The following is a 27,762-nucleotide window of genomic DNA, read 5'->3' as shown; positions in this document are numbered from 1 at the left end:
AATCAATGCACAGAAATCAGTGGCATTCCTATACACCAACAACAAGACAGAAGAGAGACCAATCAAGGAGTTGATCCCACTTACAATTGCACCCAAAACCATAAGATATCTAGGAATAAATCTAACCAAAGAAGCAAAGGATCTGTACTCAGAAAACTATAAAATACTCATGAAAGAAATTGAGGAAGACGCAAAGAAATGGAAAAACGTTCCATGCTCATGGATTGGAAGAACAAACATTGTGAAGAAGTCAATGCTACCTAGAGCAATCTACACAGTCAATGCAATCCCCATCAAAATACCATCCACTTTTTTCAAGGAAATGGAACAAATAATCCTAAAATTTGTATGGAACCAGAAGAGACCCCGAATAGCCAGAGGAATCTTGAAAAAGAAAAGCAAAGCTGGCGGCATCACAATTCTGGACTTCCAGCTCTATTACAAAGCTGTCATCATCAAGACAGTATGGTACTGGCACAAAAACAGACACATTAGATCAATGGAACAGAATAGAGAGCCCAGAGATGGACCCTCAACTCTATGGTCAACTCATCTTTGACAAAGCAGGAACGTATGTCCAATGGAAAAAAGACAGTCTCTTCCACAAATGGTGTTGGGAAAATTGGACAGCCACATGCAGAAGAATGAAACTGGAATATTTCCTTACACCACACACGAAAATAGACTTCAAATGGTTGAAAGACCTCAATGTGAGACAGGAGTCCATTAAAATCCTAAAGGAGAACACAGGCAGCAACCTCTTCGACCTCAGCCACAGCAACTTCTTCCTAGAAACATCGCCAAAGGCAAGGGAAGCAAGGGCAAAAATGAACTATTGGGATTTCATCAAGATAAAAAGCTTTTGCACAGCAAAAGAAACAGTCCACAAAACCAAAAGACAACCGACAGAATGGGAGAAGATATTTGCAAATGACATATCAGATAAAGGGCTAGTATTTAAAATCTATAAAGAACTTATCAAACTCAACACCCAAAGAACAAATAATCCAATCAAGAAATGGGCAGAAGACATGAACAGACATTTTTCCAAAGAAGACATCCAAATGGCCAACAGACACATGAAAAAGTGCTCAACCTCGCTCGGCATCAGGGAAATGCAAATCAAAACCTCCATGAGATACCACCTCACACCCGTCAGAATGGCTAGAATTAACCAGTCAGGAAACGACAGATGCTGGCGGGGATGTGGAGAAAGGGGAACCCTCCTACACTGTTGGTGGGGATGCAAGCTGGTGCAACCACTCTGGAAAACAGTATGGAGGTTCCTCAAAAAGTTGAAAGAGCTACCACACGATCCAGCAATTGCACTACTGGGTATTTACCACAAAGATACAAATGTCGGGATCCAAAGGGGTACGTGCACCCCGATGGTTATAGCAGCAATGTCCACAATAGCCAAACTGTGGAAAGAGCCAAGATGTCCATCGACAGATGAATGGATAAAGAAGAGGTGGTATATATACACAATGGAATATTATGCAGCCATCAAAAGGAATGAGATCTTGCCATTTGCAACGACGTGGATGGAACTGGAGGGTGTTATGCTGAGTGAAATAAGTCCATCAGAGAAAGACATGTATCATATGACCTCACTGATATGAGGAATTCTTAATCTCAGGAAACAAACTGAGGGTTGCTGGAGTGGTGGGGGGTGGGAGGGATGGGGTGGCTGGGTGATAGACATTGGGGAGGGTATGTGCTATGGTGAGCGCTGTGAATTGTGCAAGACTGTTGAATCACAGATCTGTACCTCTGAAACAAATAATGCAACATATGTTAAGAAAAAAAAGAAGAAGAAGAAGAAGATAGCAGGAGGGGAAGAATGAAGGGGAGTAAATCGGAGGGGGAGACGAACCATGAGAGACGATGGACTCTGAAAAACAAACTGAGGTTTCTAGAGGGGAGGGGTGTGGGGGGATGGGTTAGCCTGGTGATGGGTATTGAGGAGGGCACGTTCTGCGTGGAGCACTGGGTGTTATGCACAAACAATGAATCATGGAACACTACATCAAAATCTAATGATGTAATGTATGGTAATTAACATAACAATAAAAAATTTAAAGAAAAAAAATGTGGGCAGAGGGGTCGCCTGGGTGGCTCAGTCGTTAAGTGGCTGCCTTCTTTCTGCTCAGGTCATGGTCCCAGGGTCCTGGGATCGAGCCCCGCATCGGGGTCCCTGCTCCATGGGAAGCCTGCTTCCCCCTCTCCCACTCCCCCTGCTTGTGTTCCCTCTCTTGCTGTGTCTCTTTCTGTCAAATAAATAAATAAAATCTTAAAAAAAAATGTGGGCAGAGAAAAGAAAGTAAGTAAATTCAGTGGTTGTCTGGGGCTGGGGGCAGGAACAGGAAATGAGAGAAAAATGGGTAGGAGGGATCTTTTGGGGGGTGATGGAAACATCCTAATATTAGATTGTGGTGACAGTTTGCCGAACTCTGTAAATTTATTAAAAATCCCTGACAGGTGTATACCTCACACAAGGGAATTTTATGGTATGTAACTCGTGCCTCAATAAAGCTACAAAAAAAAAAAAAAAGAAAGAAAGAAAAAGAAAACCGTTCAGCAACAAGACGAGTTTAGGAAGAATAATCAATCGGGCATTTTCAAAGAATATTTTAGTTTTTCCAACTTGAACTGAGGAGGCGCCCTAGTGACTCAGACTCCCGAGAACATCCCTACATCTGCTTTACTCACCCCACAGGATGCTGATGACTTGCTTGCAATGACTCCGGGGGCCACGTTCAGAATACTGAACAGGCTCAGTGGACAGGGCAGTGCTCAGTCAGAACAGACGTTGACCTCAGCACCGGAGGGGGTCCTGGGAGCCCCTTCTGTGCCAGGTGGCACCCTTTAGGCTCTGAACTGGGGGGAGATCGGGCCAGGCGGGGGCTGCTGGAGGGGTGTCCTGGGGGATGGAGCTGGGCTACCAGGCAGGAGCTATTAACCCACTGAGCTGGGCTAGTTCAGTAAAATGTTCCTAGCCCCCCACCCCTGCCATAAAGGGCTCCCAAATTCCAGTGTGCCAGCAAGCTCCTTCAAACTGTCGCATGAGAATTCTGGTGAAGCACCAGAATTTATAACGAGCAGGACAGATAAACTGCATCTAAAGAGCACCATGCTTTGCTCTAAGGCTCAAGGCTTGAGAAGCAAGGCCCCCTACGGGGAGGGCCTGCAAAGACATGTGGCCCCGCACAGTGGGTGCTGGGACGACTTTCTTGCCACCCACCCAGGATACTCACCATTGCTAAGCTCCAGGCCTGGAAGCGGTCTGAGGAGAAAGAGACACGATGAATGCAACAAAGTTCGTTTGTCCAGGGACACACAGCTCCCAGAAGCGGGATACGAGACAAGGAGTGTGAGAGGCACTGGGCTTTGGAGCCCCACGGCCCACCTCCTGGTTAAAAAAAAAAAAAAAAAAAAAAAAAAAACCCACCGCGCCCCTCCCCCACCTCGATCAGGTGGCGACCTTCAGGTTCATTCTCATGACCAAGCAGGGAGCGCTCACCTACCTAATGACTGTGAATTTGATAAATTCTGCAGCGTCCAAGATCCTTCTCATGGAGCTGATTTCTAGGTAACCAGGGGCTTTGAAGACCACGCCCGGGGGCATGCCGTCGATAACCACACAGCCAGGGTTGAATGTGATCTTCCTGTAGGGAACTTTCACAGGGAAGTCCACCCCGATGGCTTCACCTGCGAGGAGACAAACAACAGAAGACCGCTTAAGTGTGTCACCTGCTTTTCCCAGACCAGTGCCGAGATGTTAAAATCCTTCCCGTCCAGTGACAACGTGGGCCATTGGCCATTGTTACTTCACGGACAGTCTTACTGACTTTGACATTGGCAACGGGCAGTAAAACAGATTCCATTTCTCTCTCCAGGAAGGAGAAACGATGCTGGCATCTACCTGAAAAAGGGTTTTATGAAGATTAAATAATGATTCACATGTGAGTGCTGAAAGCAATGCTCAGCCATGGTAAGAACTTGGTAAATCAAAGTTAGATATTATTATTGCGATTAGTGTGTCCATGTAAAAGCTCTTCAGGAAAAATACACGCTGATTTTGATCATAGCTCCTTCCCCAGAAAGATCAATTTCTTTTTTTATGTATAATTATTTTATTAAAAAAATTTTTTTAGTAAGCTCTACACCCAGCATGGGGCTCGAACTCACGACCCCTAGATCAAGAGTCGCACATTCTTCTGACTGAGCCAGCCAGGTGCTCCCAGAAAGATCAATAAAGTATTCCATTAAAAAGAAATACCTCAAATATATACATTTTGGATACGTAACAATGTAAAAACTTACCAAATTTTCGGCTAAAGAGGTCATTGACTTGTTCCCTTAGTTGTTTTATCTTTTCAATGCTGGATAATCTTTCCTTCTCGTTATCTAAAAACAATTAGACAATCAAGCAGACTGGGGTTATTGATAAATTTACCTCCAAAAAAGCTGTTGGAGGAAGTGCCTGACAGCACCTGAAAAAAGCACTTCACCTGGCTTGTCATCCAGTTTAGTTTTTTGGAAATGTGCAAATGGACGCCATTAGAGATGACAGAGAATTCCCCAAATTATAAATCCATGTAAACACACTCCATACTACCTTAGGGAACATTTTCAACATTATGTAGGACCAGGATGTCCACTTTCACCTCTACTCTTCAACATTATAATAGCAATCTCAGTCAATGCAATATGACAAGTAAAAGGAAGAAGAGGTAGTAGGATTAGAAGGGAATATTTTTCAATACTTAACATTTTTATTGTATTTAATTTTGAATAACTAAAGCAATTACATGTTTCAAAACTCACAAGACCTAGAACAACGCACAGTGAAACATTTCTCTCACATCCCTCTCTCAGCTCTGTTTCCTTCCTTGGGGAAATTATGTTATCAGATTCTTTTGTATCTTTCCAGCTATTTTATATACACATATTTTAGAAAAGACTGCTTGATGGGCAGCAGATAAATTCCACCTCTGTGGCCAATTCTTATTTTTTTTTAAGATTTATTTATTTATTTGAAAGAGAGAGAATGAGAGAGAGAGAGCGCACACACATGAGAGGGGGGAGGGTCAGAGGGAGAAGCAGACTCCCCACTGAGCAGGGAGCCTGATGCGGGACTCGATCCCGGGGCTCCAGGATCATGACCTCAGCCAAAGGCAGTCGCCTAACCAACTGAGCCACCCAGGCGCCCCGGCCAATTCTTATTTAATGGGAGCTGGTGCTTGGAGTTGTCTGCCCTGAGGTGTATTTTCTAGTAATGCCAAGGCATGGCTGTGATAAGTAATATATCTGATTAACGATCTCTGAGATAAGCAAGATATTCAGTGTCTGACAATCTGTAGTGTATTTTATATTCCTGAATTGTCATTTCTTAGTTGAAAGGGTAAACTAAGCAAAAAAAATAAAGTTCCAAGGGTTTATGACCCATGTTATATAATGGTTAAAATATAACAAAAAGAAAAATATATAGTCAATTATGATAACACCAGATAGACTTCCATACCTGGAATTGTCACCTGAACAATGTTAAGATCTTCCACACCTGCCGCAGAATTTGTAATACTGGATGAATTTGTGCTTCCTAAAAACAGAAACTGAAATTTAGAACTTAAAGAAAATTAGGTTAATTCTCCTCTAAAAATGTCCATGTGCCACTCTGATCAGAGGCACAGACTCAACTTTTAAAGCTTCAGAGAACAGGGGCGCCTGGGTGGCTCAGTCGTTAAGCGGGAAGCCTGCTTCTCCCTCTCCCACTCCCCCTGCTTGTGTTCCCTCTCTTGCTGTGTCTCTCTGTCAAATAAATGAATAAAATCTTAAAAAAAAAAAAAAAGCTTCAGAGAACAATTGGCTGTAGGAAGTTGGGCTCCATGCTCAGTGCAGAGCCTGCTTAAGAGTCTCTCCTTCTCCCTCTGCCCCTCCGCCCTGCATGCTTTCTCTCTATCAAATAAATAAATAAATCTTTTAAAAAATAAAAGTGCTCATCTGGTTCCATATTCCATAAGCCATCATAATAACCGTTGTCAGATAAAGGACAAGAATACACCAACAGATGGGCTTCCAAATGTCACAGTCTGTTGCTAGAGGCATGGTCATTATCTACCAAATACTTTATAGTGAATCCTTTGGAAAACTGCTCTCCAGAACAAAAAGGTGATTGGGCTTGTAGTCCCTGTACATGCATGATGCCCCACAAGAGAAGAGCAGAGTGGAGAGGCCATCTTGGAGAACATTTCCATCAACCTGCATTCAAATCACTGCTGGACTTGGATTCTAACATGGGATTCTTTATATTGTTTCTTTTTCTTCCTTTTTCTCGTTAAAATAGAGTGGACATTCAATGTTGAATTAGTTTCAGGTGTACAACATAGTGGTTTGACAAGTTATATTCTTTTTTTTTAACGCCCCCCCCCCTTTTAAAAGGATTTTATCTATTTATTTATTTGTCAAAGAGAGAAAGAGTGCAAGCAGGGTGAGGGGCAGAGGGAGAAGCCGACTCCCCGCTGAGCAGGGAGCCTGATGCAGGGCTCCATCCCGGGACTCCAGGATCGTGACCTGAGCCGAAGGCAGACGCTTAACCAACTGAGCCGCCCAGGCGCCCTATTTTTAATTTTTTTTGAGTGAGAGAGCACACGAGTGCGCATGAGCGGGGGGGGGAGGGGCAGAGGGAGAGGGAGAGGGAAAGAGAGAATCCTAAGCAGGTTCCACGCTCAGCACGGAGCCCGACACAGGGCTCGATTTTACGACCCTGAGATGCCCCTGGAGATTTTAAGTGAAAGAAGCCAGGCCCCAAAGGGCACACATTGTACAATCCCACCTGTATGAAATATGTAGAAAAGGCAAATCCATACAGACAGAGAGTAGACTGGTGGGTACCGGGGGCTGGGGGAGGGAAGAACGGGAGGGACTGGTAATGGGTATGGGATCTTCTTTTGGGGAGATGAAAATGTTTTCGAACTAGATAGAGGTGGTGGTTACCCAACACTGAGAATGTACAAAAGCTACTGAATCATTCACTCCAAAATGGTTAATTTTTAAAGAGTCTCTAAATAAAAACACTCCCAGGGCGCCTGGGTGACTTAGCCAGTTCAGCATCTGCCTTTGGCCCGGGTTATGATCTCAGGGTCCTGGGATCGAGCCCCAGGTCGGGCTCCCTGCTCAGTGGGGAGTTTGCTTTTTGCCCCCTGCCCCCTGCCCCCACCCCTGCCCCTCCCTCTCCCCCGTGCTCTCGCTCTCTCAAATACATAGATAAAATCTTTTCTTTTTTTTTTTTAATTTTTTAAAGATTTTATTTATTTATTTGAGAGAGAGAGAATGAGAGACAGAGAGCACGAGAGGGAAGAGGGTCAGAAGGAGAAGCAGACTCCCTGCCGAGCAGGGAGCCCGATGTGGGACTCGATCCCGGGACTCCAGGATCATGACCTGAGCTGAAGGCGGTCGCTTAACCAACTGAGCCACCCAGGCGCCCACATAGATAAAATCTTTAAAAAAAAAATAAAAGGACTCCCATAGCAATTAAACAACATAAAGAAATGAAAGTCATCCAAATTGGTAAGGAAGAAGTAAAGCTCTCACTATTTGCAGACGACACGAGACTACATGTAGAAAACCCTAGACTCCACCGAAGAATTACTAGAACTGATAAATGAATTCAGTGAAGTCGCAGGATACAAAATCAACGATAGAAATCTGTTGCGTTCCCATACACTAATAATGAAGGAGCGGAAGTGAAATTAAGAAAACAATCCCATTTACAGTTGCACCAAAAACAATAAAAGAGCTAGGGATAAACTTAACCGAAGAGGTGAACGACCTGTACTCTGAAAACTAACACCGATGAAAGAGATTCAAGATGACACAAAAATGGACAGACGTTCCATGCTTATGGGTTGGAAGAACAAATATTGTTAAAAAGTCCGTACTACCCAGAGCACTCTACACATTCAGTGCAATCCCTATCAAAATACCAACAACATTTTTCACAGAACTAGAACAAATAATCCTAAAATTTGTATGGAATCCAAATAAAAGACCCCAAGTAGCCAAAGAAGTCTTGAAAAACAAAACATATACTTAATGACAGTAATTCTGAGATCCATAACATTAATAAATATGGAAAATAAAAACTTCTCCTTCTCATATTAGAGAGACACTAGGGACCAGCTCATATTCCAGCAGCAGAGATGAAAATATTTCTTAGCAAGGGCACCTGGGTGGCTCAGCAGGCTAAACGTCTGCCTTTGGCTCAGGTCATGATCACGGGGTCCTGGGATCGAGCCCTGAATTGGGCTCTCTGCTCAGTGGGGAGTCTGCTCCCTCCCCCTCTGCCCCTTCTCCCTGCTTGTGTTCTCTCTCTCTCTCAAATAAATAAATAAAATCTTAAAAAAAAGAAAATATTTCTTAGCAGATGACCAAGTGGATCACAATGAAAGAAAATAGGCACATTCTTTCAACTAAATGGGTTCAAAATCCACAAGTTCCAGGATCAATGGTGTCATTCATTTCTATGAAAAGTCAAAAATGTTTTAAAAACCTTTCAACTGTAAAGAATATCCTTAGAATATGTTTGTAACTATCGGATGTGGTTTTTAAACAGACATCCAAACAAAAACCAAACAGATTACACGTCAGTCTGTCAGTCTTTTAAAGAAAATTATCTTACATAGTGGCTCTTAAAAAATAAATCTTGCTAAAACCACACTTTGAACTTGACTTCCTTTAGATCCTTGCAGTTAAACTGAGTTCATGGCTTCTAGGCCCTGGTCCAAGCCCCTTCTTTCTTCTCTCACTTGGCATGGAGCACAGTCTGCTCCCTGGCCAGTGCTGATCTGCATGGCCTAAAACACACGCACACCCCGAAGCCAGTTTCAATCTTTTCCCCACAATAACCCTTTAAGAAGAAGTGAAAGCCACACTCAACAGCCTCACTCTGACGAGTTTTTTGACAACCAACCTTCAATTTTCACCTCGGCTTCGGGGTCCTCACCCGTTTCTGAAGTGACACGCGGAATGGAATCTTGAAAAAAAAATTTCTAAAATGACATTCATTATTATGTATTCTCATGTTCCAACCTTTTACTGCTCCTGTACCCAAACAGTAGCTTAGCCTGGCATTTAAAACACATTTCATACTTAACAACAATGTAAAAGTATAAATGTGAAAGTAATTTTATTTTTTTAAAATTTTTATTTACTTCTATTTTTAAAATTTTAATTCAGTTAGCCGACATATAGTACATCATTTCAGAGGTAGAGGTCAGTGACTCATCAGTTGATATTAACACCCAGTGCTCCTCACATCACATGCCCTCCTTAATGCCCATCACCCAGTTACCCGATCCCCCCACCCATCTCCCCTCCAGCAACCCCCAGTTTATTTCCTAGAGTTAAGAGTCTCTCATGATTTGTCTCCCTCTCTGATTTCTTCCCATTTAGTTTTCCCTCCCTTCCCCTATGATCCCCTGCACCGTTTCTTATATTCCTCCTATGAGTGAAACCATATGATAATTGTCTTTCTCTGATTGACTTATTTTGCTCAGCATAATCCCCCCTCCAGAGGATTGTTGAAAAAGAAAAGCAAAGCTGGCGGCATCACAATTCCGGACTTCCAGCTCTATTACAAAGCTGTCATCATCAAGACAGTATGGTACTGGCACAAAAACAGACACATAGATCAATGAACAGAATAGAGAGCCCAGAAATGGACCCTCAACTCTATGGTCAACTAATCTTTGACAAAGCGGGAAAGAATATCCAATGGAAAAAAAAGACAGTCTCTTCCACAAATGGTGTTGGGAAAATTGGACAGCCACATGCAGAAGAATGAAACTGGACTGTTTTCTTACACCATGCACAGAGATAAACTCAAAATGGGTGAAAGACCTAAATATTTATTTTTACTTTTTATTTTGTAGTAATCTCTACACCCAACGTGGGGCTCGAACTCGTGACCCTGAGATCAAGGGCCTCATGCTCTTTTGACTGAGCCAGCCCAGGCGTCCCTAAATGTGAAGGTAATTTTAACTTTAAGAGGGATCATAGGGTAAGAAAGGGTAACCTTATAAGGGACAAGGGGAGGCAAGAAACTCTCAGATACTGTGAAACAGTACCCAGTTACCCACATTAGTGGACACGGAATGTCCTTCTATTGGAGGTAATGGAATTTCTCTGGTCATAAGCATTTTCTTGCTCTCACCAGAAATCACTTGGATAAAAGAAAGCCGGGTGCTTTGGGGGGCGGTTCCCCTGCCAGCAATCCCCTGGGGTTCAGTCTGCTATCACACTAGAGGCACAACTGATTTTTCTAGTTTGCCAGAATTATGACACACAGACATAAGCCTGGCTGGAACATTCTCGCCTAACTCTGGCTCATTTTAGAAAGCTTCCATCAGCCCAGACCTTTGGAGACCACTCTCCTCTGAGCCTGATGGCATTCTTCCATCAATTGTTCGTAGAGGAAGAAAGACTCTAAACTAATTAGCTGTTGGATATTGGACTATTGGAAGGTAAGATGTAACGTCTGGGGGGAAAATGGGTGAAGACACACCAGACCTCTCTGACTGTTCTTGCAGCTTCTTGACAATCTTTAATTGCTTCAACATAAAAAGTTTACAAAAAAAAAAAATCAAACTAATTTGGTTGTATCACAAATAGGCTTCCCGCTATATTGTAATAATAGAAATCTCTTGGGGGCGCCTGGCTGGCTCAGTCGGCGGAGCGCGTGACTCCTGATCTCAGGGGATTGTGAGTTCGAGCCCCGCATTGGGTGTAGAGATTACTAAAAAAATAAATCAATACACTTAAAGAAAACCTCTTCAGAAACAAGGTATTTCAAAGACCAACATCCAGTGACATCTTTCTGTCACTCCACACCAGCTCTACCTGGACTCTCATGTCTTCCTCCTCCTAAATATGTTCTATTCTTTTAAAAAGAATGACAGAACAATGTTTTTTTTTTTCATTTTTATTTATTTTTATTTTTATTTTAAGTAGGCTCCGCGTCCAGTGTGGGGCTTGAACTCACGACCCTGAGATCCAGAGTTGTGCGTGGAGTTGGCTGACTGAGCCTGCCGGGTGCCCCCACAGAACATGTCTCAACGGGCTTCAACCAAGGGAAAGAAAATGATGCAAGGGAGGAACAGATTTAAACTGAATTTGAAATCCCTGTCCTCCCCAACATCCAGAGAAGGTCAGAGACGGGGTTGAGTAAAAAACAACGAAAAATAAATGGCAGAATCCTGTCACACGTTATGACATGGATGAACCCCAGGGGCATGTGTCACACCAGGATGTGCGGCTTGATCCCAGGACCCTGAGATCACGACCTGAGCCGAAGGCAGATGCTTAACCGACTGAGCCACCCAGGCATCCCTGTGGTGTGTTTTTTATGTTATTTTATTTATTTATTTTTTAAATAAGTTTTTATTGTTATGTTAATCACCATACATTACATCATTAGTTTTTGATGTAGTCCTGTGGTGTGTTTTTTAAACCACAGTAAAAAAAAATGTATAATTTAGAAAAGTAAATGGAAGTTGAATAATGACAGAGGGGCTTGTCCTCTTGGTTTAAAGCAATTAAGTTTAAGAAGATTAATTCTGTGAGTGAATGAATGATTCTAACCCTGCACCAGAACATAGTATGTTCTCTGGTAAAATATATCAAAACTCTTTTAGGTCAGAGAATTGAACCAAATGTTCAGGTAGCCAGTGGAACTGTCCCCTACGATAAAGAACCCCAGATGCCCCCAAATCACAGGAGCTATTAAAAATGACCACACATTAGCTCCCTGGAGAATGCCTCTGACTTAGAGAAAAATACAAATCATTTTGGAACCAAGATAGACATCCGACTCCTAAAAGCAAGGTCTTCTTGCCTGTAAACTGACAAAGATGTCCCATGCCTCTAGGTTTGGGGAGGAAATTTCCTTTATTCATTTTACCTTGGACATGTATAAACCATTTTAAGAGTTCAGGCCTTATACACGATGCTCAAGATTTATACACACGGGGAGGGAAGTACTATCAAATTTTACTTCTGATTCAAGAATTTCCTAGGGTTGCCTGCGTGGCTCAGTCGATTAAGTGTCTGCCTTCGGCTCAGGTCATGATCCTGGGGTCTTGGGATTCAGCCCCACATCCTCGGGCTCCCTGCCCAGCAAGGAGTCTGCTTTTCCCTCTTCCTCTGCCCCCGCTCCCCCCACTCCTGCTCTCTCTCAAATAAATAAATAAACTCTTAAAAAAAATTTCCTAAAATACTTTTCAACCCTGTTCAAAAGAATTTGGCGGGGGCGGGGGGGGGGGGTGCACCTGGCTGGCTGTCAGTGGAGTGTGCAACTCTTGATGGTGGGGTCGTGAGTTTGAGCCCCATGTGTGGTGTAGAGTTTACTTAAAATTGAAAAAAAAAAAAGAAATTAAAAAAAAGAAAAGGATATTTGGTATGACCAGCAAGCAGACAAATGGAATAAAGCAACAAATGGCCCAGATGTAAAGTTTTCTTACCACACAACTTCTAATCCAGGTGCTTTAAGGAGAATCACTCACAGATCAGAAAGGTAAGAGTGACAGTAAGACCACATTTTAGCGCTAAGATCGGCCGGTTTTCTAAGGTGGCAAGCCGGGAAGCTGCCTTATTTTCAGACATGTGTCATGGGTGTTTAAAAGACCATGTTCTCTGCAAAACACTGTAAACTAGAACAACAAAACCAAAAAGAGGCTAAAACGCCTGGCTTCTCTAACCTTCCATTGGTAATTCCATTTCTATTACTTCGCTGCTTACACAAGGATGCTGGTTTTCTGAAAGGGAAGGAAACAATATATTAAAAAAAAAAAAAAAGGCCAAAATAGAAAATGTAAACAAGAATTCATTTAAAACCAAGCCAACAGTTCAAGACCCACACAGGAATGTACGTGAGAAATACTCCGAGTCCTTGAAATAAAATTCACACAAATGAGACCTTCTTTGCACTTTTTCTTTGTTGTTTTATCTGCACTTTGGTGAAGTTTCAAACCTACAAAAGCAGAGACGGTAGAATGATGCCATGTGTCCATCCCCAGGGCCAACAGCCACCAGCTCCATATCCTCTTTTTCGGCATGCCCCCACACCTGCTGTTGAAGTCAATCCCAGGTCCGGCAGGGTCGGGGTGCACAGACTGCGCATGTGCAAGTAAGACGTAATGCCTCGTCCTTCACCTTCACCACATCACGATTCCCCCCAAACCAACAACTCTTCTCTATCATTAGCTCATATCTAGTCACTGTGCAAATTTCTTCAATTGTCTTGTAAATATCTCTTTTTTTTAATGTCATATTTGGACATAGTTTCAAATTTACAGAAAAGTCACAAAAAGTAAAAAGTACAGAGAGGAGCCACATACCCTCTACTCACATGACATATGGGAGACAGTTTACGGTTTCCCTTGATCATGTTCAATCTTTGCCCCCCTGCCCCCATTTTCCTATGTAGACAGATCGATGTAGGTATACAGGACATCCTTTTCTCTTTCTCTGACCCATCTGAGCAAAGTTATATAGACCGTGGCCCTTCACCTCTGAATGCTTAATAGCTTTCCCTCCTCCAGTGCGGGATCCAGTTTGGGGCCAGACTCATTGCTCTTTCTTCTCATTTTGTTCTCTTTTCTCTTTCTTCTCATTTAACCTTATTTTGAGTTGGTCTGATGTTTCCTCGTGCAAAGATTCAAGTTTTGCATTCTTGGCCAGACTACTACTGCTGAGATGACGGTGTGTCCTCCCCAGGGTACCACGTGTGGAGGCAGATATGTGTGGGTCATCCTGAAATTCATGAGTTGGAATCTTAACCCCCAACGTGTTGGTATTGGTGATGGCGCCGCTGGGAGGTGCTTACGAAACGAGGGTGGAGCCCTCAGGAATGGAATTAGTGCCCTTGGAAAGGGGCCCCCCAGAGAGCTCCCTCACCCCTTCCACCATGTGAGGACACAGCAAGAAGATGTTCATCTATGCACCAGGAGGGGGGTCCTCACCAGACTGCCAGCACCTTGGTCTTAGACTTCACGGCCTCCAGAGTGGTGAGACATACACTTCTGTTGTTTATCATTCCCCGCCCCCCCCACCCCGGCCAACCTGTCCCCAGTCTATGGTATTCTGTTTTAGCAGCCTGAACGGACTAAGGCGGTGTCCACCTGCCCCTCACCGGTGATGTGAACCTTGATCGCTGGGTCAGGGTGTTGCTTGATTTCTCCACTGGATAATTACCATTTCTTCCTCCCTCTTGCAACTAACAAGCAGCTTGTGGGTGGAGAAATGTTAAGGTTGTTTAAGTATTCCACTCCTTTTCTAGATTTCTCTCTAGATGCCGTATCCACTGGTGACTCCTGCTTGACCCGGTCTTTTATCACAATGGTTACAAAATGGCTGTTTTCCAATTTCAGCACTCCTACCCAGCACTTGGCATTCCACAGGAATCCATAAATGTCTTTCTGTAGCTGGTTTGTTCAAATCAAGACCCCAACAGAGCCCACATGCTGCATTTGGCTGAAATGTCTCAAATATATCTTTTACTATAAAACAGTTTTCTCTCCATTTCTTTTTTTTAACTTGCCATCATTCGATGAAGAAATCCACCTTGTTGTGTTCCTTCCCTTCTGGAGTTTCCTGCCTGCATCCTCGTGGTGTCTTCATATAGTTCCTCTATCCCCCGTGTTTCCTGCAAACTGGTGGGTAGATCAAGGGGCGCCTGCGTGGCTCAGTTGTTGAGTGTCTGCCTTCGGCTCAGGTCATGATCCCGGGGTCCTGGGATCGGGCCCCACGTCGGGCTCCCCGCTCAGTGGGAAGCCTGCTTCTCCCTCTCCCACTCCCCCTGCTTGTGTTCCCTCTCTTGCTATGTCTCTGTCAAATAAATAAATAAAATCTTAAAAAAAAAAAAAAACTGGTGGGTAGATCTAGAGGCTGGATCAGACTTAGGTTTGATTTTGCCGGGGGGGGGGGGGGCAAGCATCCCCAAGGTGCACCTCCTACTCGATCCCGTCAGGAGGCACACGAAGTCTGCTCACCTCCAAACCTCTGTGATGTGAACTTTGGACCAGTAAGTTCAGGAAATGTCAGCCGAATCCATTTGTGATAACGTCCCCATCAACGTTTTATGAGTGGCTTTACTGGCCACTGATGATTATTGCCAAGATGCATGGCTTCATTGGGGGTTGTAAAATGGGGACACTTTATGACTTTTTAAAAGCCTTGTTTTTTCCCCCAAAATTCTTTTTTTTTTTTTTTAAAGTAAGCTCTATGCCCAATGTGGGGCTTAAACTCATGACCCCGAGGTCAAGAGTCCCATGCTCCACCAACCGAGCCAGCCAGGCACCCTCATTTAGCCATTTTTAAATCGGGTAGTTTGTGTTTTTGTTGTTGAGTTAAAACAGTTCTTATTCTTATTCTTGTCTGTTTAATCTAGGTTACTTAACGCTGGCATTCAATTTTCTGAATTTGTGGTAGGCAGATGGCCTCCCACGGATATCCAAAACCTGTGAGTCTTGTATGGTACGGGGCAAGAGGCAATTAAGGTGGTAGATGGAATTAAGTTTGCTCGCCAGCTGACCTTCACAAAAGGAGATTATCCTGCATTATCTGGGCTCAACATAATCAGAGGGGCATTTATGTGTAGAACAGGGAAGTACAGGAGTCCATGTCAGTGATGGGATGTGGGAAAGACAGTGTCAGTTCCTTGATCTTGGGCTTTTGTATCCACTTTCCCCTCTGCCTGGAAGGCTTCTCTCCCAGATCGTGCAGTGTCAGCTGGGAAGAAAACTGCAATGGCGTTGAGACTCTTACCTCTGCCAATGTCAAGGGAACCTGGGCGCAGTGTATCTCAGCAAAGCTGGTCCTGTGCATTCTCCATTCCCAGGGGCCCCGGAGGTGGGGTCCCTGCACATATAAAAGACCTCATGGGACGTCCATGGTCTCCATGTTGGCCAAGTCATGGATGTGTGCATGTGACTCAGGGGTCTTCCGAGAGGTCTGTGTTGCAGGTGGATGGCGAGGTCCAGGTGGGCTGGGGTGGGATGGGGAGTCAGACTTTCATATAAACCTTCCACAAGCCCCTGGGCCCTGGTGGAGCCACAGCTGAGGTCACTGGGAGCTCCACAAAGGCTAGTTGACATTCGGAGCAGGGGGCACTTGTTGCCTTTATGAATTTAAACATTTCTCCCTTACTTACGTCAGTACTTCAACATGTGAGGATTTTATCTAAATGGTTGCAAAAACATTCAGTACCGTGGAATACAGTCCATGATGTCAGGCAGTTTTTACCCTTTGGGCATCAAGAAGCAAGGGGCCCCACTTAAGGAGCTTTTGTACAAAGAAGATGTCTTGAGTCCTGTCATTTCCAAGCCAAGCAGGAGAAAGATTATAAATTATATACTTAGCCTAAGGGTTGTTCTTCAAATAATGTGCTTCTTTCTGAAAAACTGCAATAGAATGATTGCAGGTATGTCTATCTAATCATTTATTTATTTCACGGCTGCCTTTGGGAGCAGACTCGGTAAGTAACCTAGATTCCCCCAACTGTATACATTTTGATAAACCTCAAGGTCATTTAAGTCGAAAAGGATATTCTTGGGAGTCAAGATGTAATCATACGAACTTTTTTTCAAAACGGGAGTGACTGAGAAACAGGTTACACGGATTCTTTGTGAGGGACGCGCTCAGTTCAGCAAGCACACGTGAGTGCCTGCTGTGTGCACGGCCCTGGGCTTGGGGCCCTGGGGCTCCAAGCTGGGGGAAGACCGCTGTGTCCTCCCCCCAGGAGCCCGCCCCTGGCTGGGGCCGTCTGTCTGCAGCAAAAGCATAAATACCACACAAGCAGGCAGCGCTAAAGACTGTGTGCACTTCGGGAGCTGAAGGCTCCCTGCTCTACTTGAGATTCTGATTGTGCCCAGAAAGGGGTGGAACTGGCTGGAAGCCTGCAGAGCCAGAAGAGAATCACACGGAGGGATCGGCTTATATAAAAGCCGGTGGAAGGAGGATTCAGGGCATGTTTCAGGAATCACCCTGAGCAGGGTGTCCGAAGAACTGAGGAAGGGTGATCATGGTGGGAGGCAGACAGAATAGGAAGGGAGGCTAGAAACAGCGATGGAAGACGCCGGTGATGAGGAGCCACACACGGTGTGTGAGCAGGGGAGGCAGGTGACAGACCCCGTTGTCTAGGAATAAATGATTGGGGGACAGGGGGTAGGATGGATTGAAAAGGGATCCTAAGGGACCGCAGCAGACCAGCTGTGTGTGGGGTGGGGTGGGGTGGGGGGGACCGGCCCAGGACAGAGCGATGACAACCAACACTCTCATTGGTCTTTAGTTTTTGAAAAAGTTTTTTTTACTGTAAGTTACAGAGCTCGGTAATGTTGCAGGAATATTTCAAAGGTAAGATTTCTGTAGGAAACATTTCAAACCTGGTCATGTTTGAGGAATTAATTGGGAAAGGTCCCACAGTCTGCCTGCATTCACAGAGGAGTCAAAGGTGAGACAGGATCCGTTCCCATTGATGATGCTACAACGTCCTGTCGTCAAACTGGCATCACGCTGGGGGGTCCAGCAGGATTCTGGTCTCTGGGGAGAGAGCCTAGCCAGGCAACTACACAGACCACCTACCTGTGCCCCGTGTGAAAAGTGTGCATCTCTGGTAATCTGTGTCTTCTGTTCCCCGTTTAATTTGTATGAGGTCAATGAAGCAAATATTATTAAGAACGGGCACCTGAATTTCTTCACTCTCATATTCATGTCTTTTAACTTCTGATACTTTCCCAGTAACTTAGGGAACAGACCGGATAGGAGAGGATCAGAGAAAAGTTGTTTTGTCTATTTTTTTTTTTAAAGTAGGCTCCACGCCCAGCGCGGAGCCCAGGGCAGGGCTCGAACTCACGACCCCGAGATCAAGACCTGAGCCGAGATCAAGAATCGGATGCTTCCCCGACAGAGCCGCCCGGGCCAATATTACTGGACACACAAAATAAGAATACCTAACAGACAAACTCAAGTAACAAAAACCCTGGATTGCCTTTACCCTCACATTTGCCTTGAAGCATGTGGGTTTAAGTTACACGGGATCTATTTCATGACTGTAAAATGCTTTACACCAGGGGTGCCTGGGTGGCTCAGTCAGTTAAGTGTCTGCCTTCGGCTCAGGTCATGATCCTGGAGTCCCAGGATTGAGCCCCGCATCGGGCTCCCTACTCAGCGGGGAGTCTGCTTCTCCTTCCTCTCGTGCTCTCTCTCTCCCTCTCAAATAAATAAATAAAATCCTAAAAAAAATGCTTTACATCAAATGGCTCTACGCTAGATCCCAGGAACATGGGTCTTTTTGTATTACTCTCTGCCTGTTTTTTGGATAGGGGCTAATTACAATTTTCCATCACCAATAACTCTTAGGGAAGAAAATGAGGACAAAATGGTATTACCTTGTATGTTATATCGATAGTAATTAGGATCTTCCGATTCCTTCTTGACCGACACAGCCACCTCTTTCACCGCCGTGCCTTTGGATGCAATGAAAATGATAAAACCATGTGTTAGGCCACAGCAACCCACAGAGAACTGTGAGCTGTTGAAACTCCAGGCTCTGTCTTGATTAACATGGGGACCCGGGAGTCAGCAAAATGACATGGAGCTGACGCTCTCTGAGCATACGGGTAACCCATGTAAAAATATAAGTCATAGCAACAAAACAACATAAAACTCAATCTAAAAGGGCAAGAAGGAGGGAGGGAGAGAAGGAAGGGAAGAAGGCCGAGCTCCCAGCTTGAGAAAAATGTTCCCTTTCAAGACAGGGCATATACCCCTGTGTTTATGCAAAACCGCAGTAAATATTCTGTAATGGGACCTAAACTGGCGCATATATATATATATATATATATATGTACATTTTTTTTTTAGTTTTTATTTAAATTCCAGTTAGTTAACATACAGTGTAATATTAGTTTCAGGTATACCACATAGTGATTTAATACTTCTGTACATCACCCGGTGGCACATGTAATCTCAACTCACCTACTACAATGGAGTGGATTTCAAAATTGCAAACCCTGGAGGGAACCACCTTAGTGAAACCAAAAGCCTTTCATCAGGGAAAAGTGTGGTAGGCTGCAAAACTAGCCACAGGCTTCTCCCCCATCCCAAAAGTGCAAGCCTGGCTTGTCTGCAATGTCTCTCCCCCTTTTCTAGACGTGGAGGCTACTTCTCCACCCTTTAAAACTGGGCCTGGGGCGCCTGGGTGGCTCAGTCGTTAGGCGTCTGCCTTCAGCTCAGGTCATGATCCCAGGGTCCTGGGATCCAGCCCCGCATCAGGCTCCCTGCTCCGCGGGAAGCCTGCTTCTCCCTCTCCCACTCCCCCTGCTTGTGTTAACCTCTCTTGCTGTGTCTCTCTGTCAAATAAATAAAAAAAATCTTAAAAAAAAAAATAAAATAAAACTGGGCCTGGTCATGTGGCTCGCTTTGGCCAATGGGCCAGGGGCCAACAGGATGCAAAAGCCGAGGCCTGGAAAGTGCTGGTGCATCCGGGCTCCTGCTCAGGAACTGAGTGGCCATGTGAATGAGTTTGGGCTAGCCTCCCGGAGGGTGTGAGACCGTGAGGAGAGAGGCCCAGCTCTCCCGGCAGAGGCCTCAGACCCAGGAGCGAGGCCAGCCCAGAGTGGAGGGACCGCCCAGCCAACACGTGGAACTGGGAGAAAGACTAATTGTTATTTTTTGTTATTTTTTTTTTAATTCTATTTATTTAATTGACAGAGAGACACACAGCGAGAGAGGGAACACAAGCAGGGGGAGTGGCAGAGGGAGAAGCAGGCTTCCCGCGGAGCAGGGAGCCCGATGTGGGACTCAGTCCTGGAACTCCGGGACCATGACCTGAGCCGAAGGGAGATGCTTAGCCAACTGAGCCACCCAGGTGCCCCTGAAAAGTTCTAGTTTCTCACTAAGTGTGATGTTAGCTGTTAGCTTTTTGTAGATTTTTTTTTTTTTTGTCCCATTGAGAAAGTGCCCCACCCTTTCTACTTTACTGAAAGTCTCATTTTTTAGAAGTAAAACAAAAGAAAGGAGTCAAATGATAACGTGCTAAATACTTGATTCCGGAAGGCATCGGTGTATACATACCCGTATCTTCCATGGGCTCAGTTTTCACACTGATGGGGCCACAGCTGAAAAGAGAAGGGAACCCTTGTCAGGACAAGCCGGGTGGGGTGAGAAGTGACCACAGGCATCGGAACACGCTGTACTCGAATCCCCCAATATCCATGCCATCCTAACCCCCTTTCCCACTAGCGACTGAACACAAAACTAACTAGTTAATTTAATATTAACGTTCTTAGTAGTTTGCTATACAATTAAAGGTGTCAATTGAACATAGTCTTAAAATCCCCAAATCCTTTCGAATAAAGAATATCTAACAAAACAAGGGAAACTTCCCATGGTCTAAAAACTAACACTTCGGGGTTATGTGTGGATTTTATTTTTTATTTCCCTTACCTTTCGCTTGGCGATGTCACCGACCTCTTAGCATCTGCGCCCACCACAGGCCCACCTGTGCAAGAGTAAAAAGACACATGCTAGCGTCTTTCTGCACCTTGAAAATGCCAACATTCAAAGGCACATAGGGTGAAAGCAAAGGTAGAGAGAACAGAACTCCAGCTCCAGGCCTTACGAAATCCTACTGGGCAGAGACCAACTCAGAGCGGCCCTCAGGTCCTGGGGCCATGTGTGTGGGCAGAATGGGGGCCGAGGAATAGACTGGGGCTGCAGCGACCCCACACAAGTCACTGAACCTTCCTGGGCCTCAGTTTCCTTGTCTGAAAATGGTGGTTGGGTGAGGATCATTTAATACGTACAAAGTGCTTAGGATCGTGCCTGGTACAGCCTACGTGCTGAGTAAGTGAGCTGCTAGTCTTGTGCTATAATAAAAATACAAGCCATCTGGGACAATGGTCACCTGGTCACCTGCCGCCCCTCACCCTCAGGTTCCTGCTTTAACAGCAGCTAGGGAATTCTAGGAACTTACAATTGCTCTGGAAATGGGTTTTGCTCTGTGAGTAGTTCAGGCTCGGGACAACGTCACATTGCCCTGTGTACCCTGTATGTGCCTTGTGAACTCTACCCCACACCTCCCCAGGGCCTTTTGTTTCTGTACCTATGTAGTCTCGGACTCTTAGACCTAGTGTCTCGAGGACAGCCATGGCCCGCCATTTCCAACTATGTTCCAGAATAAGGAAATAAGAAGTGGGCAGAGGTGGATCTCCAAATGCTTCTGACAAAATTCTCATTTTTTGGTCCCTTCAACATCATAAGTTAAGATTATGAAGGGTCGTGGGTTCTGAACCGTGGCCTCCAACACCCACCACCCATGTTGCTTTCTGCCTGAGCACATGGGATGGGCTTCCTGGCAGAACCAACATGTTGAGACCCTGCTTAGCTTGAGAGCCTCGTCCTCCATGAAAGCCCTTCTGATCACAAAATTCTAACCTCTTCCCAGGATTCTGGGGATGACCACCAGCCATCCTGAGAAGATCATGGGTCATTGCTGCTTCTCTGTTGGACAGTCTGGTTCTTTTTAGACTGTAAGTCTCAGAAGCGCAGGAATGGTCATACCTCCTAGACCCACTCCCGAATCCAACAATGCCTAGCCCATGGTTGCTGCTCAAAGACCATGAAGTGACCCAGCATCCTCATGTTCCTGCCCTCAAGGACAAGGTCGGCTCTACTGCCCTCCATGTGTGGGCTGTGGAAGCTTGCCGGGCTGAGACCTGGGAGCAGAATCCTGTCTCAGCTCTTGTTGGGGGGCGGGGGGGGGTCCTTCCCTGAGCTGCACACCCTGCCAACAGCACGACCCCCCAACCCTGGAGTGTCAGAGGTTGCTTCCTTCATGGGGAGAAGGCAAGGAATACACAAGTTTTAGAATGTGCCAAACTTGCATTTTAATTAAGAAAAGCAGAACTGGGGGCACCTGGGTGGCTCAGTGGGTTAGGCATCTGCCTTCGGCTCAGGTCATGATCCCAGGGTCCTGGGATCGAGCCCCACATCGGGCTCCCTGCTCAGCGGGAAGCCTGCTTCTCCCTCTCCCACTCCCCCTGCTTGTGTTCCCTCTCTCGCTGTGTCTCTCTCTGTCAAATAAATAAAATCTTTAAAAAAATAAAATAAATTGAAATAAAAAAGAAAAATTTTTAAAAATTAAAAAAAAAAAAAGAAAAGAAAAGCAGAACTGGCTTAGCAGCCAAGGACAGTCACCAAGTATGAGAAGCTGTCACTTACCTAGCTGACTCGCTGGACCTAGGAAAGGTCTGCAAGAAAACCGATACTATTACCCGACATGAACACACAAGCAAGACAGATCAAAATTCTGAATAACCAGCTTCTAAGTGTAACAGGACTTAATGAACAAACGAACTTGAAATTAAGCTGCCCATTTATCCTCAAAAGAACTAGCTGTTACGACGGGGATAGAGCCTGCCACCTGTTTATGATGAATGAAATCCCTGCTTTGTTCTCCAAGATCCATTTCAGGGTGGCGAGACCATAGTTCTCAGGATGTTGAAAGGCCATGCCTTCTGGAAGCCCCTGCACGACCACAGCCCCAGGGTCTCGCAGAATCTTCTCGTATGGAACAGGCACCATTGCCGTTGTCCCCAAGGCTTTACCTAGAGGAAGAGTCCAGATGCCTTTAGACGGAATGAACATAAACCCTACCGGTTTGTTTCATTCTGTGCAGTAAAGAAATACAGGTGGTGACACTTGGCTTTGAAGCTAAAATAAAAGCTAAAGTACCCTGTTCCTTACAACCTAAGTTAATAAAGTTCCCAAAGGGCCCAAGGAAAAATGTATAAAACGTTTTACTTTACATCTTCACATAAGAAAGAGGGAATAACAGGTCTTTTTTCTCCATTCTGTTGGAGGTGGCGCACCCAGGGTTGCAGGGAGCACCCCATGGTTATTCAGGCTGCTGTCGACAAGGCATGGGAGCCCCCACCCAAAGCTTAACCGTCCCTATGTCCCTATGTCCCTTATGTCACTCTGCTCGAGTTAGGCCAACTTGCCTGCAGAGAAGTTATGAAGTCAACGTGGCCTCACATCACCATCTTGGGGCCGTGTCAGCCTTCCCGCACCGGCTGACCAGCCCCCCAGGGGAGGAGCCCCATTTCTCTCAGAGAAGTGTAGCCTGAGACCCCAAGATCCCCTATGTTGAGGGTCCCCCACAGCCAAATGCTCACAGGGACCTGGAGGTCCCATAAATATGTGAAGATCTCTGTAAAAACGACAAACAAGACCCTGAGATGCTAAGAAAGGTGTTTATATCGCAACTAAATACAACACCTGTGTAGCTATTTGGTTACCTAGCCTTTTTTTTTTTTTTTTTTTAAGATTTCATTTTTAAGTAATCTCTACCCCCAATGCGGGGCTCAAACTCACAACCATGAGATCAAGAGTCACACACTCTTCTGACTGAGCTAGCCAGGTGCCCCTCTCGGTTACCTAGCTTTTTTTTTCCTTGGTTACCTAGCTTTTTTTTTTATTTTTTTAAAGATTTTATTTAATTATTTGACAGAGAGAGAGACAGTGAGAGAGGGAACACAAGCAGGGGGTAGTGGGAGAGGGAGAAGCAGGCTTCCCACAGAGTGGGGAGTCTGACGTGGGGCTGGATCCCAGGACCCTGAGACCATGACCTGAGCCGAAGGGAGACGCTTAACAACTGAGTCACCCAGGCGCCCCTGAAAATACTGTGTTAGGTATTAAAAAAAATCCCCATCTTGAGGCACCTGGATGGCTCAGTCAGAAGAGCATGCAACTCTTGACCTTGAGTCATGAGTGAGAGCCCCACATTGGGTGTGTAGAGATTACGTAAAATAAATAAATAAATAGACTTAAAAAAAAAATTCCCCATCTTAAATGCTTGTGAAAGACATGAGTAGGTGGAGAGACCAATGACGGTGACGTTGGCGCCCAAAATAGCAACGAACATAGTTGACCCTTGAAAAACATGGGTTGGAACTGCACAGGTCCACCTATATATGGATTTTTTTCAATAAATACAGCACAGTACTGTAAACATGGTTTTTCTTCCTTAGGATTTTTTTTTAAAGATTTTATTTGTTTATTTGTCAGAGAGAGAGAAAAAGAGCACAAGTAGGCAGAGCGGCAGGCAGAGGGAGAAGGAGAAGCAGGCTCTCCGCCGAGCAGGGAGCCCAGCGTGGGGCTTGATCCCAGGACCCTGGGGTCATGATCCGAGCCAAAGGCAGCTGCTTAACCGACTGAGCCACCCAGGTACCCCTCTTTTTTTTTTTTTTTTAAGGATTTTATTTATTTATTTATTCTAGGGAGGGGGCAGAGGGAGAGGAATCTCAGAATCCCCACTGAGCACAGAGCTCGACACAGGGCTCGATCTCATGACCCTGAGATCATGACTTGAGCCAAAATCAAGAGTGGGGTCACCCAACCGACTAAGCCACTCATGAGTCTCTCCTTATGATGTTCTAAATAACACTTTCTTTTCTCAAGCTTATTTTATTGTAGGAAGACATCGTATAATACACATAACACACAAAATACATATTAATCGACTATTTCTGTTACCAGTAATGCTTCCTGTCAACAGTAGGCTATTAGTAGTTAAGTTTGGGGGGGAGTCAAAGGTTAGACACGGATTTTTGTCTGTGCCGGCGGTCATTGCCCCTAACCCCTGCGTTGTTCAAGGGTCAACTGTAATTGCATTGGACCTCCACTGGGGGCTCCCTAAAACGGGAGCAAATAATGAAGACTGAAGTCTGGTCAATCGGAGCTTTCCAGTGACCACAAGAGATCAAGCTGTTTTCTGTAAGACTTACTCCAGTCCTGGGGCGCCTGAGTGGCTCAGTGGGTTAGGTGTCTGCCTTGGGCTCAGGTCATGATCCCAGGGTCCTGGGATCGAGCCCCGTATCGGGCTCCCTGCTCAGTGGGGAGCGTGCTTCTCCCTCTCCCTCTGCCTGCCACCCCCCTGCTTGTGCTTTCTCTCTCTAATAAATAAAATAAAATCTTAAAAAAAAAAAAAAAAGACTTATTCTGGTCCTGAAGAACTGGCTCTTCCCTTAAAGAGAATGTGGAGTTTTAAGCATCAGAGGCATCTAAGGGGTCACACCAATAAGGTGATCTGTAACACTGCCCTCCTCCTGAGTGAACTATTCAGAGAATTAATGCTCGACCTGAACTTTACCGTAACAAAAGCAGAAATAGTCCTCGACCGCTGTTCTGAGTATTTCCGCTTCTCCTGAATCGATCTGCATCCTGTTCGCTGGGCATGGGGGCTTGGCCTCTGCCCCTTCGGCAATGCCTGTGAGTGAGTGACAGGCACAGACTCATTATCCAAGCACTTGTCTTGTGCACTCCCTTAATGTCTATGCTTCTGGTATTTGTAGAGGAAAAAGGGGTAAGAATGAACAAACATAAAACACGATTTTTTTTTTTTAGTAAATTCTACCCCCAACATGGGGATTGAACACACGACCCTGAGATGGTCGCATGTTCTTCTGACTGAGCCACCCAGGTGCCCCAAAACAAGATCTTTTAATTAAGAAAACCCACAGAGATGGGTCGCCTGGCTGGCTCAATCGGTAGAGCATGCAACTCTTGATCTCAGGGTTGTAAGTTCAAGCCCCATGTTGGGTGTAGAGAGAACTTAAAAAATAAAATCTTAAAAAAAAATTGGGGGCGCCTGGGTGGCTCAGTTAGCTAAGCATCCAACTCTTGATTCCAGCTCAGGTCATGATCTCAGGGTCGTGAGATCGAGCTCCGCCTCGGGCTCCATGTTCAGCTCCACCTAGCGTGGAGCCTGTGTAAGAGTCTCTCTTTCTCCTTCTGCCCCTCCCTACCCCCACTAATGCATGCTCTCTCTCTCTCTAAAATAGATATAGATAGATAGATAGATAGATAGATAGATAGATAGATAGATAGATGATAGATAGATAAAAATTTAAAAATTAAAAAAACACAAAGAACAGGGTATTTATGATGGATAGGATAATATAACAGTGATCACCTCTGAAATGAATCTATTGATAAAGAACCATAAATAATTCAACACACAGGGAATAGTAGTAGCTCAAAGGAAATGATAACAGAAATGTTATTTGCTATATAGTTCTGAAAGTAACAGACATGGTATGGGAAGACCTTCACCATGGAACAAAAGTAGAGGCATCAACACAGATATTAAAATTACAAAGCAAATGTTATAAACCATTTTTTGCCACCAAATTTGACAACTTACATGAAATGAACTAGTTAAAAATGAAGTTGAACGTGAAGTTTACTGAGATGGGTACTGGAAGAATTAGAAAGCATGAATAGCCCTATATCTGAAAAATCAGCATGCAACTGTGAAACTTGAAAAAAATCTGGCATGAAATGTCAACAATTAGAAATCCAACTGGTGGGGAGTCTGGGTGGCTCAGTCGGTTAAGCGTCTGCCTCTTGGTTTCATTTCAGGTCACGATCTCAGGGTCGTGAGACTGAGCCCTGCGTCAGCGGGGAGTCTGCTTCTCTCTCTCCCTCTGCACCCCCCCCCCAACCCTGGCTCATGCTCATTCTCTATCTCAAATAAATAAATAAATCTTAAAAAAAATTCAACTGGCAGCTGATATTAATGAAATGAGAATACTCTTCCTGTTCGTCAATTATACACTCACTGTATTATTTAAAGGTTGCTTCATATTTGAAACTATCTTCCTGAGAATGGAGACCCTAATTTTGGTCTTGGAAACCAATCTCAATCAATCAATCCCTCTCTCCTTCCCATTTGTATATGAACTTGACGTACGTAAATATACCTTTATGTCCGTACGCCCTCTGACCACGCTTTGGAAACGTCGACATCTATATCCATCCTCTCTTTCCACACTCACATTCACATTATATCCTCTGATAAATCTTTGTGGGTTTTTTTTTTTCCCTTTCTTGCTTCCAGAAAATATTAAGGTGCTAACTCAGTATTTGGTAGGTGACCTACCATGGTAGAGATCATCACTATACAAGGTGTAGGCTTTAACACCCTACACTAGTTTCCGTCATGTATGGCCCCATATGCTCACTAGTGATCCTTCCCACTCATAACACATTGAAGGCTCTGAAGGGCCCAGAGTGGAAAAAAGGGAAAATGGTTATTAACTCGGAGGAATACCTAACAAGCCCTGAGTTTTTCCCTTTCCTTTGGGAACAAGTAAATTAAGAATTTTTTTAAAAAGATTTTATTTATTTATTTGACAGAGAGAGACACAGCCAGAGAGGGAACACAAGCAGGGGGAGTGGGAGAGGGAGAAGCAAACTCCCTGCGGAGCAGGGTGCCCGATGAGGGCTCATGGGATCATGACCTGAGCCGAAGGCAGATGCTTAACGACTGAGCCACCCAGCCACCCCTAAATTAAGAATTTTTAGAAAGATTTTATTTATGTATTTTAGAAAGCCAGAGAGAGAAGGCACATGTGGGGGGGGGGAGGGGCAGAGAGAGAAAGAATCTCAAGCAGACTTGACGCTGAGTGCAGAGCCCGACACGGGGCTTGATCTCACGACCCCGAGACCATGACCCCAGCTGAAACCAAGAGCCGGATACTGAGTCACCCAGGCGCCCCAGAATTTTTTTAAAATGTGGGTTTATAAAAGGAGTCAAAGATAATTTACTCTATGTTCCTCACATTTCTTTGACAAAACCAGGGTGCTGCTGAGGACACAGGACAAAATACACGTGGCCCCGTTTCTTGGACTCCTCCG

General features: G+C 44.9%; 1 protein-coding gene across 2 annotated transcripts in view; it reads right to left on the bottom strand.

Moving 5' to 3' along the window:
- Window positions 1-27,762, bottom strand: part of LOC114214549 (general transcription factor II-I repeat domain-containing protein 2) — a 50,688-nt gene that overhangs the window by 8,010 nt on the left and 14,916 nt on the right. The window contains exons 4-15 of one of the 2 annotated variants that reach the window (XM_028110287.2): window positions 25,214-25,330; window positions 22,484-22,667; window positions 22,282-22,310; window positions 20,506-20,560; window positions 20,134-20,177; window positions 18,447-18,524; window positions 12,759-12,815; window positions 8,975-9,037; window positions 5,528-5,605; window positions 4,327-4,410; window positions 3,528-3,711; window positions 3,258-3,286 (exon numbers count right to left, since the gene is read on the bottom strand). In XM_028110287.2, coding sequence (XP_027966088.1) covers window positions 3,258-3,286; window positions 3,528-3,711; window positions 4,327-4,410; window positions 5,528-5,605; window positions 8,975-9,037; window positions 12,759-12,815; window positions 18,447-18,524; window positions 20,134-20,177; window positions 20,506-20,560; window positions 22,282-22,310; window positions 22,484-22,667; window positions 25,214-25,330 — 1,002 coding nt within the window. The remainder of the gene's footprint in view (window positions 1-3,257; window positions 3,287-3,527; window positions 3,712-4,326; window positions 4,411-5,527; window positions 5,606-8,974; window positions 9,038-12,758; window positions 12,816-18,446; window positions 18,525-20,133; window positions 20,178-20,505; window positions 20,561-22,281; window positions 22,311-22,483; window positions 22,668-25,213; window positions 25,331-27,762) is intronic. The other variant, XM_028110289.2, reaches the window with a different exon arrangement.

This window comes from Eumetopias jubatus, unplaced genomic scaffold, assembly GCF_037043125.1.
Source record: "Eumetopias jubatus isolate StellerSeaLion01/CBP00866 unplaced genomic scaffold, mEumJub1_p1.0 scaffold_12, whole genome shotgun sequence".
Classification (NCBI taxonomy): domain Eukaryota; kingdom Metazoa; phylum Chordata; class Mammalia; order Carnivora; family Otariidae; genus Eumetopias; species Eumetopias jubatus.
The sequence above is the reverse complement of the archived record's forward strand: the minus strand, read 5'-3'. Positions and strand labels throughout refer to the sequence as shown.